Source organism: Gallus gallus, chromosome 1, assembly GCF_016699485.2.
Source record: "Gallus gallus isolate bGalGal1 chromosome 1, bGalGal1.mat.broiler.GRCg7b, whole genome shotgun sequence".
In the NCBI taxonomy this organism is placed as follows: domain Eukaryota; kingdom Metazoa; phylum Chordata; class Aves; order Galliformes; family Phasianidae; genus Gallus; species Gallus gallus.
In genome coordinates, this window is record NC_052532.1 from 53,316,104 (window position 1) to 53,332,739 (window position 16,636).

The 16,636-nt window shown below is 41.8% G+C and overlaps 1 protein-coding gene across 2 annotated transcripts; it reads left to right on the top strand.

Moving 5' to 3' along the window:
• Nucleotides 1–856: 856 nt before the first annotated feature.
• BPIFCB (BPI fold containing family C, member B) lies at nt 857–16,433 on the top strand. Of its 2 annotated transcripts, XM_040651293.2 has the most exons (17): nt 857–919; nt 2,658–2,784; nt 3,036–3,147; nt 4,211–4,339; nt 5,020–5,175; nt 5,970–6,033; nt 6,950–7,010; nt 7,931–8,019; nt 8,630–8,803; nt 9,487–9,540; nt 11,244–11,414; nt 11,911–11,978; nt 13,022–13,064; nt 13,639–13,702; nt 14,823–14,899; nt 15,875–15,939; nt 16,315–16,433. In XM_040651293.2, the coding sequence occupies exons 2-17, from the start codon at nt 2,679–2,681 to the stop codon at nt 16,325–16,327; spliced, it is 1,446 nt and encodes a 481-aa protein (XP_040507227.1). In that variant the 5' UTR covers nt 857–919; nt 2,658–2,678; the 3' UTR covers nt 16,328–16,433. The 2 variants fall into 2 exon arrangements, with proteins under 2 accessions (XP_040507227.1, XP_004937862.1); XM_004937805.5 differs by lacking the exon at nt 15,875–15,939.
• The last annotated feature ends 203 nt before the right edge of the window (nt 16,434–16,636 follow it).

Sequence of the window (16,636 nt, forward strand, 5' to 3'; positions counted from 1 at the left end):
TGTAAGGAGAGGTTTATATACATGAGGATGTGATTTTTATTCATCTTCACCAGCCAGAGATATAAATAATGGGATGGTTATGCACGTGACTACCTGCGGTGAATGTCAGATCTGTACATAGCATGAGTATTTGTTGTCTCACAAATGTTTTTACCCTTTTCTATCTGTGATTGCACAACGAAGTGACTCAGATCGTCCAGCTAAGTGCTCCATGCCTGGGGGAACACACACAAGCTAATTGATTAAATCACGTCTTTCACAAGCCAGGTAGTACCCGTCAGCTGAAGGGCAGGAAAGCAGAAGAAATAGAAAATAGTGACTGCAAGTACTTGACACTACATATTGACACCACATTAGTATATATACACAATAATATAAATACTACATAATTTATCATTTTCTATATCCTGACCAATTTCAGAACAGATGGGCCTAGACAGTTGTTTTCCATCTGTTCTTCATAGCTGCTACACGTTTCTTTCTTTCACAGTACACATTTGGTTACTAATGTTAGTCCTGTGCAACCACTGGAATACATTCTCCACTGGGGTATCTTGTCAGATCCATCTGAAAAGCCAGTGCAGAAACAGCACGCCACAAATGCAGCAACCCACGCTGTGAGCTCAGCATCCCAGTGCCTGAGGACCTCCACCTACAGTTTACGCTGCCCTCTGCTTAGTCTCTTAATTAAATTAGAGTGATAGTTTTAATCTGTGACACTCAAAGTAGCTCAGGACATGGTTATCTGAGAGGCCACTCCCTGTGTGATACTGCTGAAGGTGGCAGCAATTGGCTGTATTCAAGCTCTCAGCTCCTTCCTTTAAAAGACAGGGCTGTGGCTGCAGAGGGTTTTCTTGCAGCGTCCTCAGCCCTGTGGTCTGGTACAGCAAGATTCCTCTTCTCGGCCTTCAGAGGAGAGGTATGGTAACAAATACTTTGTGACTGTTCTTTGCTGTGGAGTGCTTTTGCAGGGAAGGGATAGATGTAGATAAATCTGGCAAGATTTGGGGACTTTAAATGATGAGAACTGCACCTGCATAGAAAACACATTTCCTTCCAGCATTTTGTTTTAGTCACGCACAAGAAAGATATGTTTCATTTGCCTCTCAGTTTCTGACAGTGAACATTAAAATGCTGGTCTTACCAAAAGGCAAAGGTGTTCTGTGGGATTATTTCAAAGCCTAAGTAATATCATAATTTTGCAGCTTGCTTAAGTTGTGGTCATGACTGAAATTCTTCAGAGTTTTGAGGTATATTATTCTCTCTAATAGGCGATGAAATAGCTAGTGAAAGATAGAGCAACGTCTAAAGGATTTTTCAGGTGTTAGGAGAGAGTGCCGTCTTCTCCTAACAGATGCTTTCATCCCAGCACTCCAATAGCCCTGTGGTAACTAAAGGGATTTTTTACATAAAAGTAATGCTAGGAAAGACACTCTAATGTTTTCGGCTGTCCGTAATGTGGCATAGTAGCATAGAGTAAGGAAAATCATCACAATATGACCCACGTATCACTCATGTTTTATACCTCAAACAAATGACTTCACAGAGAACTCTTCCTGGCTCGAGGGAAAAAAATTTCCCGGTTTTGCCTATTAATCTTCCATCGAGGTGGCTTCTCCCACTCACCCTGGAGACTCTGCTGGCAGTAATAGCTTCTGGCTATCACACAACATGCAGCTTGGGGCTCATGCAGTGTAGCTCCATCTGAATTTAAACCCAGTCCCAGAAGCCCCTGGAAGGGGAGTTTGCTTTACTTGCTCACTGCTCTGCTGTAGACCACTTAACCAGGAGTTAAGTATATAACTAGTACAAGTTCAGATTACCTACCTTAACCTCCTCAGAGGTAGTCTTTGAATCCTGTAGCCACAGGAGGATTATAAGCACTCCCCACAGAGCAATTTGTTTTAAGATAGGTGGGTCATGTCTCTCTTCACTATAAATGTGGCTGTTGTAAACAAGAGACCTAACTTTTGAATGGCTGTAATTAAATAAGACCAGTCCCACCCAAGTGTAACTGAGGAAGGACAACCTGTGAATAGTAAATGATTGTTTGTCCTGGGCTATATGTCACTGTCCCCAGCTGTATCTCCTTAACATTTTTTGAGAGGAGATAATGGAAGAGCAGAGTATATTGCTGATTATCCCAAACAAATTACAGGCTGTCACTTGTTTCCCTTGTTTGGGGTAATCAGCATTTATTTTGCCATTACTAATTTGGTTATATAAAGTACTTTCAACACCAATGTCCCTCTTTGTGAATGGAGAAACCAGGTAGAGTGTGCTTTGGACAAAAGGCTGGAAACCTCAGGTGCCCCTAAGCAGTGACATACGTAGGCACAACAACAAGAAAAAAAAAGGGAAAAACATGATAAAATACATGATAAAACATGATAAAATACCCACCTTTAGGGATGTCCAAAATAGCCAGTTTGAGAAGCTTGGTCATGATGCTCAATGCTACTAAAGGAGAAATGGTGAAGTAACTAAAATAACAATAAAGTAGAAATGGTCCATTTGTTTCAACGCTTCACTAGTTTCCCACAAGGCACTAAAGGATCCTGTGGAAGATAAGAAATACAACTCTATTCCAGGCAAAAGAGTTGTTTAACAGGAATGAAAAGCACTATTCTACTACCATTTCAAATATTTCTTAACAGGTCCTTTAAAAAACAAAGACGATGGTGAAAATTTGCTGTTCTCTCCTCCTGTTAAGTTTGCTCAGTGTGCAGCTAAAAGCCAACCCTGGACTCAAAGTGAGGATCACCCAGAAGGCCTTGGAGTATGGTAGGTGTGCTGAAGCATGCGGTGATATTACACTGAATCCTGATATGACAGACATCTTCAGTAGTGAGGGCAGTGGGAGGAAATGAGCTAGTCACAGGCTGTAGAGAAAAGGAAGGGTTGGGAGTACAATAATTCATCCACATCCATCCCATCAGCAGGCAGTGTTTTAAAATCTGCTAACCTGGAAGCACATAAATGTAAACCCACTGTCAGTATCAAAGGCAACTGAACCAATCCTTCTCTTCCTGCAGCCAAGAAGGTTGGGGTGGAGATCCTGAAGAAGAATATGGAGAAGGAGCAATTCCCTGATTTGATTGGCTATGAGAGATTTGGGCTTGGTAATGTCCACTACAACATCTCGAGGTAAGTAACAATCCTAGAAACATAGTTCTGGTAATGTGCTACTGTTATATTTAGCTCTGTGCATGGATTATAATGGGAATGTTGATGTGTTTTACAGTAATTGTCACTTAAAGGAGGACACGTGTGACTTACATCCAAAGCAAAAACTCTCTCAATTAGCCTGTGTTTTAATACAATTATCTGATCTAAATGGTCAGCTAAGTCCTTGCTATGATCAGTGGAGAAAGATTTACATCCCCAGAAGGCAGTTACACCTATGACTTAGACACCAATTTTAGAATGAGTTTAAACATCCTCTTTAGGTGTCAATGTTTCTCCACTGACCACAGGGGGAGCTCAGAGGAGCAGCTTTCCAGCCTGCAGGTGGCTGGAGTGGACCAAAGTAGAAGTTAGATCAGAATTAGCCGCAGACCATGAATACATCTGTGAGAATGGATTTTAAAATGCTGCACAATGTAACATAGCTACTGGCCCTGGTAACTCTCCCCACCAATTTGGTCACTGGAGTTAGAGACTCCCTGAAACAGCTGCTGAACGAAAGGACATTTTCACTTTGTTCTGCTTGTTGCAGTTGCCCTTGCTGAACCACCACGACTTCCACCTGAATACATTATCCCACTGCGTAGTATGATCCTGAATGCATGTACACATACTACGTAGCAGACAGATATCAAGTCCTTCTAAGGCAGCCAGCCTTATGATGCACAAATCACGCAGAGATATTACATGTTTTGAAATACTAAAAGGGACAAAACTGCAAAACACGTGGGGTCTCCATGGATAAACACACAGGTCAGTGTTTAGTTATAACGTTTTTAGGTGTTTAGTTTGCAGTGTTATTAAGTTCATCAGGTGCCTTGTTGGTTGCTCAGCAACTGACAAATATGCCTTAATGACTTATTTGTGCGATGTAGATGTAAAACTAAACGATAGCATCACAGTGGAGTGGCAGTTATTGTAGCCTGAAAAAGTGCAAGCAGGACAAATCCAGTAACATTTGAAGGTACCTGAAATACTCATTTTTATTTTTCTTTTTCTCACCCTTATCTTTCTCATGCTCTAGAATAAGAGTCACTGCTGTTGAATTCCCCAACGTTTCCATCTCCCTCATACCCAGGAGCGGGGTAAAACTGGTGATTAGAAATGCTTCTCTCACCATCGATATGAACTGGAACATAAGGACCTGGATGTTGTACGTGTAGCCTTGTGTGTTCGGGGATTTTTCTTGATGAAGAATATAAAAAAGGCAAAGATTAGTTTGTCCTGTGAGCTCTTCATGGCAAAGGTGCTCTTTAACAGCTCAGAGCAGAAACCCAATAACAGTCTGGTCCTCATCGACAGGAGGGGTAGTAGGTCTACCTACAACGTAGCTCAAGCAAAGGCATGAGCTTCAGTGCAGCTCACAAACCAAGGGTACAGACCCTCACTGAAGCTTTTCACAGCTCTCACAACCAGGCTATGAATGGTTTGATCAACAATACCATAGCTTCACCACATTGGAGCTGGTCTTGAGCATGGGCTGCCAAACCCCTGGGATGGCGGTGGGGAGGAGGGCACTCCAGGCCCTGAAATAGGTTTGCCCTTTAACAGACATAATCCAGTTGCCTCTGCTGTGGGCATCTCTTGTAACTATACACAAACTACTTTAGAACAGTGAGTTGCCTGTTTTTCCCAACAGCACATTTCAGAACTCCCAGCATGGAAATTTGTGTAGAATACACGATTATTTTCTCTATGAGCAATACAATGAAAAGTATTCAGATAGACATCTTCATCTTCAGTGAACAGCAAGAGTCTGTGTAAGCCTTAGGAAGCCTTTAATGTTCACTAAAATAGGTTTTTCAGTTGTTTATGTACTTTTACTTCATGCAGCAAAGACGGTGGAAGAAGCACCGTGCACATTTCCAAGGTGTTTGTTACTGCAACCTTTTCAACACCCCTGGATAGTATTGGTCATACTTCAGTATCACTTAGCAGCTGTCATACAACTTCTGGTGATACAGACATCAAGGTGAATGGAAAAAGTGGGTAAGTGCAAGATATCTGTGTACATGCTAGGAGAAAATAGTTGTCAATGAATGGCACAAAGACAACTGCACAAAATAGGACAACTAGAATTGCTTTTAGGTGTCTATAAACAGCACAGGTGAGAATCAGGGCCCTATCTAGTGCTCAAGTGGCCAAGTTTAACCTCTATTCTTGTATTTGTGCACTGTCATTTGAGCAGAGGATAAACACAGCAACTTTGGTTAAATATCCCCTTGTGCTTTCAACACAGAATTCTTTCCAAATACAGCTCTAATCTTCAACTCTAGGTAGAAGCTACATGCTTATACTATGCTTTATATCAGAATATATACTTTAGATCAGAAAGCTATAAAAACTTAAAAGAACCAGAATGCTGTCTGTCGTTCCTCTGGATATAAACCTGTGCAACATGGCTTCATAGTTTTCTTGTACTTCTCTCACTGTCTGAATATAGCTCTTGTCCCCTGGCTTTGTTTTTCTGTTTGATTTGGGCTTTTTTTTTACTTGCATTGGAAGTTTCTAGTGCACAGACTATTTATTTTGTGTTTATACATACACAATGGTGCTAATATGAAGAAATTATTATACATAAAGATGAACCCAGATTAATCACTGGGTAAAATTATCTCCTTTTCAGTGGTAGCTCCCTGATAGCTCTTGAATTTCAGAAAGCTCCCGTGTGTACTAGTATATCATACTTGGAGACCATTGAAGTCATGTTCCACAGAGGTATCTGATTTCCTGTTAATGACTGTAGTACTTGACCCATGAATTGTTTTTTTCTTTTCCTGTAGCTTCCTGCATGACTTCTTTATCAAATATCTGAAGAAACCCATTCACAGGAGCTTGGCCACTAACGTAAGCCTTTCAGATTGTGTAGGGGAGCGTTTAAGGAATATCACTTTCACATGTCAGCGCTGGGAACTTGGCAAAGGATGAACTAGAAGAATTATAGTTTGGTTCTGGCCAGATCAGCACAGTTATCGCTTTGCGAGACAGAGAAACTTCCAGATAAAATGTGGAGTTCGTGGCTGAGATATTAACTGATCCAGAGATAGGTGAGGTTCAACCAGAGCCAGTATGTGCGGTTATTTTCCCATTCCAATGCAGAACAGGACTGTGCCTGTGTACCTACAGACATCCTGATTGTCGGGTAATGTTCATACTCAGCGGGTCAAACGTGTGACACACAGATCTCGTGATACACCATCTGATAGTATGGCTTATTTAAAACTCAGCGTTTCAAAGAGATGAGTAGTTGTGACAACACCCTGCCTCTAAGAAAGTAGAGCTTGAGGTGAGTGTGATTCTGCTCCAGGCCAGGGATCTGCTCAGAGACCAATGTGAGATCTCCTTCTCACACTTCTTAAACTGTGGATTTGTCACCCCCATAAGGCTGCCTTCAGCAACTTCCCTCTTTGTTGCCCAAAGGCAACAAAGGACATGCTTACATTGCACAGAATAGATAACCATACACTCATAGAATCATTTAGGTTGGAAAAGACCACTAGCATCATCTAGTCCAACCAAATAAGGTGCAGCTAGGAGCTTTATTATTGGGGTTCTCTTTAAAGTGACTGGAGAAAGACATGTTCCTTTAGAAGCAGATTTTTAGTGTATTGAATCACCTCCTGGACCCGATAGCTGAAGAAAAACAGGTGTTTTGACAACTGCTGAAATTGTAACATAAGGAGACAGATATGCTAGCACACAGGTAACAGGTGTATACAGTTCCATGATAATCATGCTGTAACTTGAGTATGCTTTTATGCAGTCTTGTCCCAACATCAGATCTGGGATCCAGATGATAGCTAAGGACTTCCAATCACTGAATGGTGAGTCACCAGTGATGTCTTTTCTTTCTGCCTCTGATCTTTTGTCCAGTGAAATTCTGTAGTTTCCTTAAGAGCAACTGGATAGCAAAGCCTCCAGGAGCTGTATCAGACCCCACATTCTGTCTGCTCCTTTACTTAGAAGACCACAGGTAAATAAAAGGAATGATACTTGGACAAGAAAAGGACATTTCTGAGAAGCCAAGGACTTGCGAACTATTCTTAAGTTGCACTTTTGATGTTAGGATTGCAACTTAGAGGTCACACAGCATTTATTATCAGTGCTGCGTGGCCTCTAAGGACTCTTATGCTCTGAGTCCTCCTTCACAAATAGCACTTTACAGTCTGAAGCCCGCCCTCTTAGCCTGCCTGGAAATTTAGGCCTTACTTGCATATTAATCAAACTTCCCAATAGCAGAAGAAGAAAGCTACAAGTTCCTTTGAAATATATTTCTTAAAAGAAAAGAAAAAGAAATTTTCTTATGTTAACCATTTTAGTTTAGATTTGCAGGAAGCTGCCAAACTGTTGGGCAGGCACAGTCTGTAAAACACAAATGCCTTAACAGATCAGGCACCCACCTTTTTCTGGGAAAATACTTGCAAATCAGAGGTACTTCAGATGCTCTCATGCTGCTTAACAAGAAAACCCAGCATAGCTATGGACAATTCCTTTTTCATTTGGTTAAACAAAATCTACTTAGATAGAAATATTAGACAAGCTAAAAAAAGATGCTTTGAAGAACGCACCACTAAAATGTCAAACCTTAGGTCAGAATATGTGCTAGGATGTCAGAGGTTGTTTTTCCCTACCCTTTGGAACATGTGTCATTTTCCATCAGGTGCTGACTTAGTTTTAATGCACATAAAATTCATTCTGCGGTTGTATAATATTGGGTATTTTGCTTTATTTACCACATGTACAGTCCCAGTGCGGATTGATGATCTGGCTGAAATTGACTACTCCTTAAACAGCTTGGAAGTATTCCGACCGTACATTGACATGGACTTAAAGGTAACTGCTGTAGTGTTATTTGCCAGGATTGCAAGAGACAACAGAAAAATAAGTATTAGATAGGCAAGTCTTGGGTAATGTCCCTGATACTGCAAAATATAACGTGTGTGTGATTTTAGGATTGTCTGACCTAACTTTTTCTCTTGTGCATTCTTCCATCTGCAAGCAGTACTTGCTGATTTTGACCTCTGTCATTTTAAAGATCCATCTTGTAATTGAGATGGAGACCACTGGCTGGCTCTGGGCAGCAGTTTTCAAATCTAAATTCTTGGAAATGGGGAAAGGAGATAGTAAAGCTTTTCAATAAGGAGGAGCCTTAGTCATTCAATATGTAAGTCTTTCACATGATTTTCTGAAGTGGTAGACTGTCTTCAGTAGGTGATCAGCCTCTCAAAAGAGAAGTCTCAAGTGTTATTTGTGAAGTGTCCCGTTTCTGGAATTTGTCTTCACCACCTACTTGAAAACACCAGAGCTCCAGGGTGTAACACAAGTCCTATGTACTTATACAACAAATGCATAGCTTAAGCAAAGGGGAGAAAGGTATGTGGTTACTTCAAAGTCGTGTTTTGATTTTGACTTTTTGTATTAAATCTCTGAATATACATTTCAGGGGATAGTCTACCCAGCTGGAAATTATACTGGTCCTCCCTACGTGGCAACTCCCTTTGCTATCCCAGACCAAAATGACTCCATGCTCTACCTTGCCTTCTCTGAGTATTTCTTTCAGACATCCTTATTTTCTTACTACACAGCAGGGGCCTTCAACATCACCATTGCAAAGGAGGTGAGTAGGACACAGGAATGGGGTCAGTGTGGCTCAGTCATTCAACGTGGATCTTTGACCTGCCAATTGTCAGTATGCAATAGATTCACTGCTAATTGGACTGTGAAGTCCTGAGACAGTAGAGCACAAATGCTAGGGTATTGCAATGCTCTTGTTTTATGTTCTGTACAGATTCCTCAGTCCACAGCCAGAGATACCTACTTCCACTGAGTAAAGTACTTAGCTACATAAAAGAAATTTCTTATAGACCTGTGGAATAGTCAAGAGATGGTCATATGACTTACTCTGGGCAATTTAGCTGCCTTAGTGGCTTTTTTCTGAGGGGTTTTTACAGAGTAAAAATGCTACAGGGACCATGGAAGCAAAGCATAAGACAAAACACAACAGCTGTGGCTTTGAGGTAGGCAAACTTAGATATGTAGTCTACAGGAGGATCACTAAGTCCCCTATAGACTGCAACCCAAACTAAGATAGTATGAAGCATTTGCTTTCCCAGGAAGTACCTTGACATGAGTTATTGGGAATAAGCTTTAAGTATATTGAGTCTCTTAAGAATATTTCTGAGAACAAAAGGTACAAAACCAAAGATCCATTGAAATGACAGTAATAATGTGTTAAAGAAAAGCTGAGAATGAAGGTCAAACCTGGTAAACTCATTTCTTTTATCTTTATTTTCCCCCCAGACTTGCAGATATTTAAATATAAGCACTGAGATGTTTGGTAGTATCATCCCCGAGGTGAGTGTCGTTATTTCACATACTGTTAGAAAACTGCCTGGTGTGAGCGTTGGACACCTCAATACTGGTTTGTCCCAAAGGCTTTGTAGGTGCAGTGGGGCTCCTGCACTGGAGAAATGGGCATATGCATGCGTGGTAGCAGCAGAGCAGATGGACCTTGTCACCTCCCATCCCCAACAGTAAATTGAATGACTGCCATTGCCAAACTTGGCCATAATCTTGTGCATCAATCTTTACTCTGGGCACTGTTTCAAAGCTTACAGCTGTTCCCACGTCAAACTAGTCTTAGACAGGGAAAAGCTCCCAGTCTAAGACCTGATTTGGGAGACCTCTGCCAGAGCCTCCAGTTAGAAATAACTTATTTCTCCTGCCCAAATGTGCATAATTGCCTTTGTTTCACTGCTAGCCTGTAACTGACGAGCAGAAAGCAATACAGTAAAGACCTACGAAGGGACTGTAGTGCCCACATGCAGTAAAGTGAACCAACAGGTGGGCAGGAAACATTACATCCATTGAAAAGACAAGGCAGATGTACAGGATTTCCATTAATTTTAGGCAGAGGAGAAAAACATAACAGAAGAGATATAAGAGGTATAAGCATGCATGGCTTCTACCAGCATTCAAACAGAATGAGAAACCAAAATGAGCATAAGAGAGCCCAGCCCTTGAATGCCTGGGATGGATAATTCTGGACTCACACTTCTAAGAATCACAGAATCACTAAGATTGGAAAAGACCACTAAGATCACCCAGTCCAACCACCAGCCCATTCCCACCATGCCCACTGACCACGTCCCTCAGTGCCACATCCACACGGCTCTGGAACACCTCCAGGGACGGTGACTCCACCACCTCCCTGGGCAGCCTGTGCCACTGCAGCACCGCTCTTTCTGAGAAGAAATTCTTCCCAATATACAACCTGAAAGAACTTCATATCTTTGTCTGCTTCCTGTATGATACTAGGTTCCCTCCTCAGAAATCTGAGATTGCTTCAAGAGCAATTGTCATATGATCTTCTTAATAAAATGCCATGAGCATGGACACTAATGTTCTACCTCCCTATTCTAATTAATGAACTTGTGAACCTATGCACTCTTTAGGCAAAGGAAAGTCTGAGGTTCCTCAGAGGATTGCCCAAGGAAGCTGTGGATGCCCCATCCCTGGAGGCATTCAAGGCCAGGCTGGATGTGGCTCTGGGCAGCCTGGTCTGCTGGTTGGCAACCCTGCACATAGCAGGGGAGTTGAAACTTGATGATCACTGTGGTCCTTTTCAACCCAGGCCATTCTGTGATTCTATGAGTCTATGACAGTCCACAGCAGCTACCTGTCTTAAGAGACAGATTAATCTCAAAATGAATGACCTCTGAGCTCCTTTATTGTTACTTTAATGTCATGTTTCGTTCCATTCCTTTACTGTGTTCACAGACTAATATTTAATTTAATTTCTCTAAAAGTGATACAGAGGAAATAGTATTTCTAGAGTGGAAAGAATTTAGGATTGCATTCCTGATTTAGCCGAGATTGGTGATTTATCACCACTCAAAATTTCTATTTCCAGCTTTCCATAAAGAATTTTATGTTAGCAACTGTTCTTAACCTCATCTTAAAGAACCAATAGCTTTGAGAAAGAGAAAATGTAGTATTCTGACCTGCTCTCCAAGAAGAGCATTTCTCTGACTTGATTTTGCCTTGGAATCATGCAGATAGCCAAATACCCCATTATACCGTATCCAGTTATGATGAAGCTAACGGCCACTGAAATACCTCTCGTCAGCTTGCAGCAGGATTCCTTTACTCTAGAGATTCGGGAATCCATGGAGGTGTTTGCTGTTCTGCCAGACTCAACCACTCAGTCGTTGTTCACAGTGAATGTAGTAAGTACAATAAACAAGGTAACATTTAACTCAGGGCTAAATATACTTGTTCTTTCCTACTTTTAAAATTCTCTACAACAAAGTACCATATTTTTAGCATTTAAACGTTCCCTTTAGTTCCCTTTAGTCACTGGTGATGCTGTGTAGGCCCCACTTAACGTACAGGAAGGGGAAGAAATTTTTCTATGGGGAAGAAATTTTTCTTGTAGATAAATGAGAATCCAAATAAATTGACACTGATTAACCAAAGATTTGTTCTCTGGAATGACTTTTGTAAGCATGAGCCATGTCCCATGACATCTTGTTCTTCTAACTGGAAATGGTCTTGATTAGTGAAATCTCATTATCCACATTTCACCTCGCCATGGAGAAACCCCACATACACAAAACAGCTCCTATACACAGCCAGGAAGACAGTGCTTCTGCATTTGTGACTAATTCTCAGCAAGGGTTCTGTTTTGTGTGTCTGGAAACCCAAGGTTTCTTTCTTCTGCAGGCAGCCAACACCAGCATTGCTCTGAATGTCTTTGACCAGAAACTCACCGGCTCACTATGTCTGAACAGGTAATTCAACAAGGTTGGCCTGAGTCCATCTGGAAAACAATACTAGCAATCTCAGCATTGCAGTTTTGACATGTGACCAGCTAAGTATAATTTAATCTGAACTAGGTATGCAGGGCAGTTATGATGACCGTGAATAATTTGAGAGCTTTCCTCATTCCTTTCCAAGTAGTTAAGATACATCTGCTTTTTATTCTACCTGCGCAGGGGTCCAGGACACAGAAAAGAACACAAATACCTGCAGTTTTCCCTATGTTGAAATAGGGAGAGATGCCCCAACAGAAGCACTGCAATGTCTAGACTTCAGAAAGCCAGAGCAGAGAGGCTTGAACATTTAAAAATCTAGCACATCACATTTTATAGAGAGAGGCTCTGTAAACCACAACCTCATAGCTGAGAATTGGGTCCCTCATGTCACAAAAGACTTCTTGGGAAGAAAAAGAATATGTAAATTCTTTCAGGACACAGCGATGTTAGGAATGTAAAGAGGATAGTGTTAATAGCATTTGTTTTTGTTTTTGTTTTTTTTCCCCAGCAAAATTAAGAGAAATAAAAAATCTGAACTATGCATGTAATTGGATACTTGAATATGTATGGAAAAGTATAAGTATTTGAAGTAGGAAACATTGATATGAGCAGCACAGCCGTCAGTAACAGCGCCATACTGTCAACAGTTATTCTTCCCATCCCTAGAAAGGCTCATATCAAAGTATGCTAATGTACCAAAATCCTTGCAAATGTTCTGAGAGCATGCACATCCTTAGTGCTGGTCCTGGTAACATCAAATACTATTTGGATTTCCAAAACACATCACAGAAGAAGAAGTGCACTCACATCCCTGGCTATAGTCCTTCTAGGATATTTCTGCATGCGTGCTTAGCTATGCCCTAAGAGAAGCACTTCTTTCTCAAGTGAAAGATATTGCTTCAAAAGTCTCCTTACAGATGTTTCATAAGGGCTAGAGCTCTGAAGCAGTGACTGTACATCTAGAATAATATGTGTCTGTCCTTTCTAGTGACTCATCTCATTTAATTTCATTCCCTTAGGCTCCAGTTCTCCCTCGCCCATTCCAATGTTGGCTCTTTTGAGGTAAGCAGATAGTTTAAGCACACGGGAAATACAAACTGGGACTATCAGTGATAACAAGGCTAAAGTGTAAGCAGCTACATTTTATCTGTATTCTTAAATCATTTGGCTTCATTCCTGGATGTTTCTTTTCCTGTACTCTGGCACCCACATCTCTGCTGTTGATTAAAAAATAATTTTAAAAAAGTTCATTCTTTGTGGCAAGTTAGTGTTCTGAAAATTAGATATGCTGAAGTTTTCCTGACTGATGTATCATATTTTATCAGTAACTAGAGAGATGTCTCAAATGACAGCCGTAGAACACACATCAGCAATCTGAACTCCAGCAGTAGGTGGAGCAGTGTGTTGCTGTCTGAGCAATCACATGTATGACTGAACCATTAGCATTTTGCATCTCACTTCTTCTGCATCATTTCAAAGACTTAAGATCCAAAGGTTACTTTAGCTTATGGCTCTCTGGAGCTAAATGAGAGACAAAAGCTGAATGGAAGCCTGCAGACCTCACCCAGAATGTGGGAATGACGATTCTGCCTCTATCAGAAAGTGATGCCTAACTCAGTTTTTTTGTTTGTGACAGATCTCATTTCTGGAGAACATCCTGTCTTATATTTTACAGACTGAAGTAATTCCATCAGCCAATGGTAAGGCTATAACACCAACCTGTATCACGTGGTTGAAACACCTGAGGGATGGGATGCCATGCAGAGATCCAGACAGGCTCAAACAGTGGGCATAGGAGAGCCTCATGAGGTTCAACAAATCCAAGTGTGAGGTCTTGCACCTGGGTCGTGGCATTCCCTGCTATCAGAACAAGCTGAGGGATGAAAGATACGGAGCACAGCCTTGCTGAAAAGGACTTGGAGATACTGGTGCATGGCAGCTGGACATGAGCCAGCAGTGTGCCTTCACAGCCCAGAAAGCCAACTGTGTCCCAGGCTGCATCCAAAGCAGCATTGCCAGCAGGGCAAGGGAGGTGATTGTGCCCCCTTGCTCTGCACTGGTGAGGCCTCACCTGGAGTACTGTGTCCAGATGTGGAGTACTCCATACAGGAGAGACATGAACCTGCTGAGGGCCACAAAAATGGTCCAAGGGATGGAACACCTCTCCTATGAGGATAGGCTGAGAGAGCTGGGGCTGTTCAGCCTGGAGAAAAGAAAGGTCCAGGGAGACCTGAGAGTGGCCTTCCAGTATCTCAAGGGGAGCTGTAAGAAGGAATGGAACAGACTCTTTAGCAAAGTCTGTTGTCCTGTCAGACAAGGGGAAATTGTTTCGAACTAAAAGAGGGGAGATTTAAACTGGATATGAGAAAAATACAATGATAGTTACAGCAGGGAAGTGAAGCAAGGTAGTGAAGCACTGGAACAGATTGTCTCCAGATCCTTGGAGACACTCAAGGTCAGGCTGGTGGGGCTCTTAGCATGCTGATCTAGCTGTAGGTGTCCCTGTTCATTGCAGAGGAGTTGGACTAGATGGCCTTTAAAGGTCTCTTTAGACAATTCATTCAATTCTATGATTCTGTTCTTCTAAGAATCAGCTAAAAGCTTTCAGTAGACTGGGTGATTCTAGGAACTTCTGACTTTCTGCTGAAGTTACTGGTTCCTGTTAACTCAGGTGGAACGTGACCATCAGCCAGTAAGCAGTAGAACAGGAAGAGGGATTTGTAGGGTTCTCATTTCTGAATAAACAGGAGGCTGTTGAAGGGCAGATATTTATTATCTTTCTAATGCATACCTAAATCACTGTGTTTGTCTTTTCCTAAGCTAAACTATCCAAAGGATTCCCTCTTCCCAATTTGGCCAACATTATCTTGACAAGACCTCATATTACAATTGCACAGGTGAGATTTTAACATTCTGATGAAAATGGGTTGGATTTTTGTTTGTTTGTTTTTTTTGCAGCAGGAGGGTGGGCACTTATTCACCTTCTGTTAGTATAGGGAATTTGCTGGATTTTGAACTAGTTAAGCAGTAAAAACACCTGGGTTTAAAATGAGATCTGTAATAATGGTAAAATCCTATTAGATACAAATCTATCCTTTGAATCTATCTCTTGAAATACTATCTAGCTCTCAGTTTGAACATACAGAATGTTGCTAGACAATCAGTCAGTACAATGGTATTGCTGACAAATGAATTTCCAGAAGATGGGTAAGGATGGTGCATTTCTCCATTTGCTTACCAGCTTTTCAGATATCTTCTGCTTTGCACAGTCAGCCCAGATCCTTGTTTGGGGTCAGGCACAAGACACAACTCAGGAAAGGCAATGCAAAGGGTGTTTTTAATCTTTTTTTGCATCCCACATACCTTGAAGCAGCCAGGTATGCAATCCCTACTAAAAAACTATTGTTTGGAAGTTAATTTCAGTGACTGTAGTTGCCAACCACCTTACAAGCTAATTATGTGCAAAGGATTTTAATGGTTCTGTGGGACCCATTTCCCACCCCACTTTCCCTAGTCAATCTTCTCATCGTTAGCTAGGAATGAGAGGACATGGATGAATTGGTATACCTGTTTGATGTGGATAAGATTCCCACTTATAAGGTAATTCTATAGTCTCTACTTCTACTCTACTCATCGACTGGAAGTAGATTCCCAATCTATTGACTATCATCAACAGGAAAAGAGAAAATTCTTCCCACTTTTCATAAATAAGCCACTACAGTGGACTGCTCTCTGCAGGTTTGTTGCTCTGTATGCACTGGCAATGGGAGATGCCTCGAGAACAAGTTTAGATTAGATAGATAATTCTTTAATGGCTCAGATTAGCTTAAAAAAATAATTCCACTTTGTGATGATTGCCTGGTTGCCTTAAGGTTCAAATCAGCTTTCATGATAAGGTGAGAGATAATGGCCTGAAGTTGCACCAGGGGAGGTTCAGGTGGGTAGTTGAACAATTTTTTCTCCAAGAGCAGTGCTGCAGTGGCACAGGCTGCACAGGGAGGTGGTGGAGTCACCATCCCTGGAGGTGTTCCAGAACTGTGTGGACGTGGCACTGAGGAACGTGGTCAGTGGGCATGGTGGGGGTGGGCTGGCAGTTGGATATTGCAAAGGGTAACACAGTGGGCAAAGATGGGTCTCTCTTGCAGTCCAAAAGACAAGAGCTTAATAGAACTCATGACTCCCAAATCCCAGCTGTCTTCAGTAGATTTTCTCACTTTTAACAGTAGGATCGAGTCGATTTTTTTTTTTTTTAAAGCTTCATTTTTTTTTAATTTTGTACTTCATTGCATTTCTGTGACCGTTCTCCCCACAGGGATATGTGTTGATTTCTACCGACGCTCACTACAAACACTGAAGGAGAAGAAAAACCACCAGTTAGGCATGAACCTCCAATTAATAACGGGACTGTTGAAATAAAGCCTTGTCTACACACTTCTTGTGTCTATGCGCTTCCTGAAAGGTGCCGCCGCCTCTCACAAGAAGTACATGTACAGCTCTGTGAGTACAGCTCTATGCATTGGGCAGGCTAGGGCCTGCCAAAGCTGAGGAGAACGGCGCTCGGAGGGAGAGTGGGGCAGCACGGCCTGCGGCTGTCTGCATCCCCAGCGGCCCGGCTTGGCGCACACAGCCCTGCC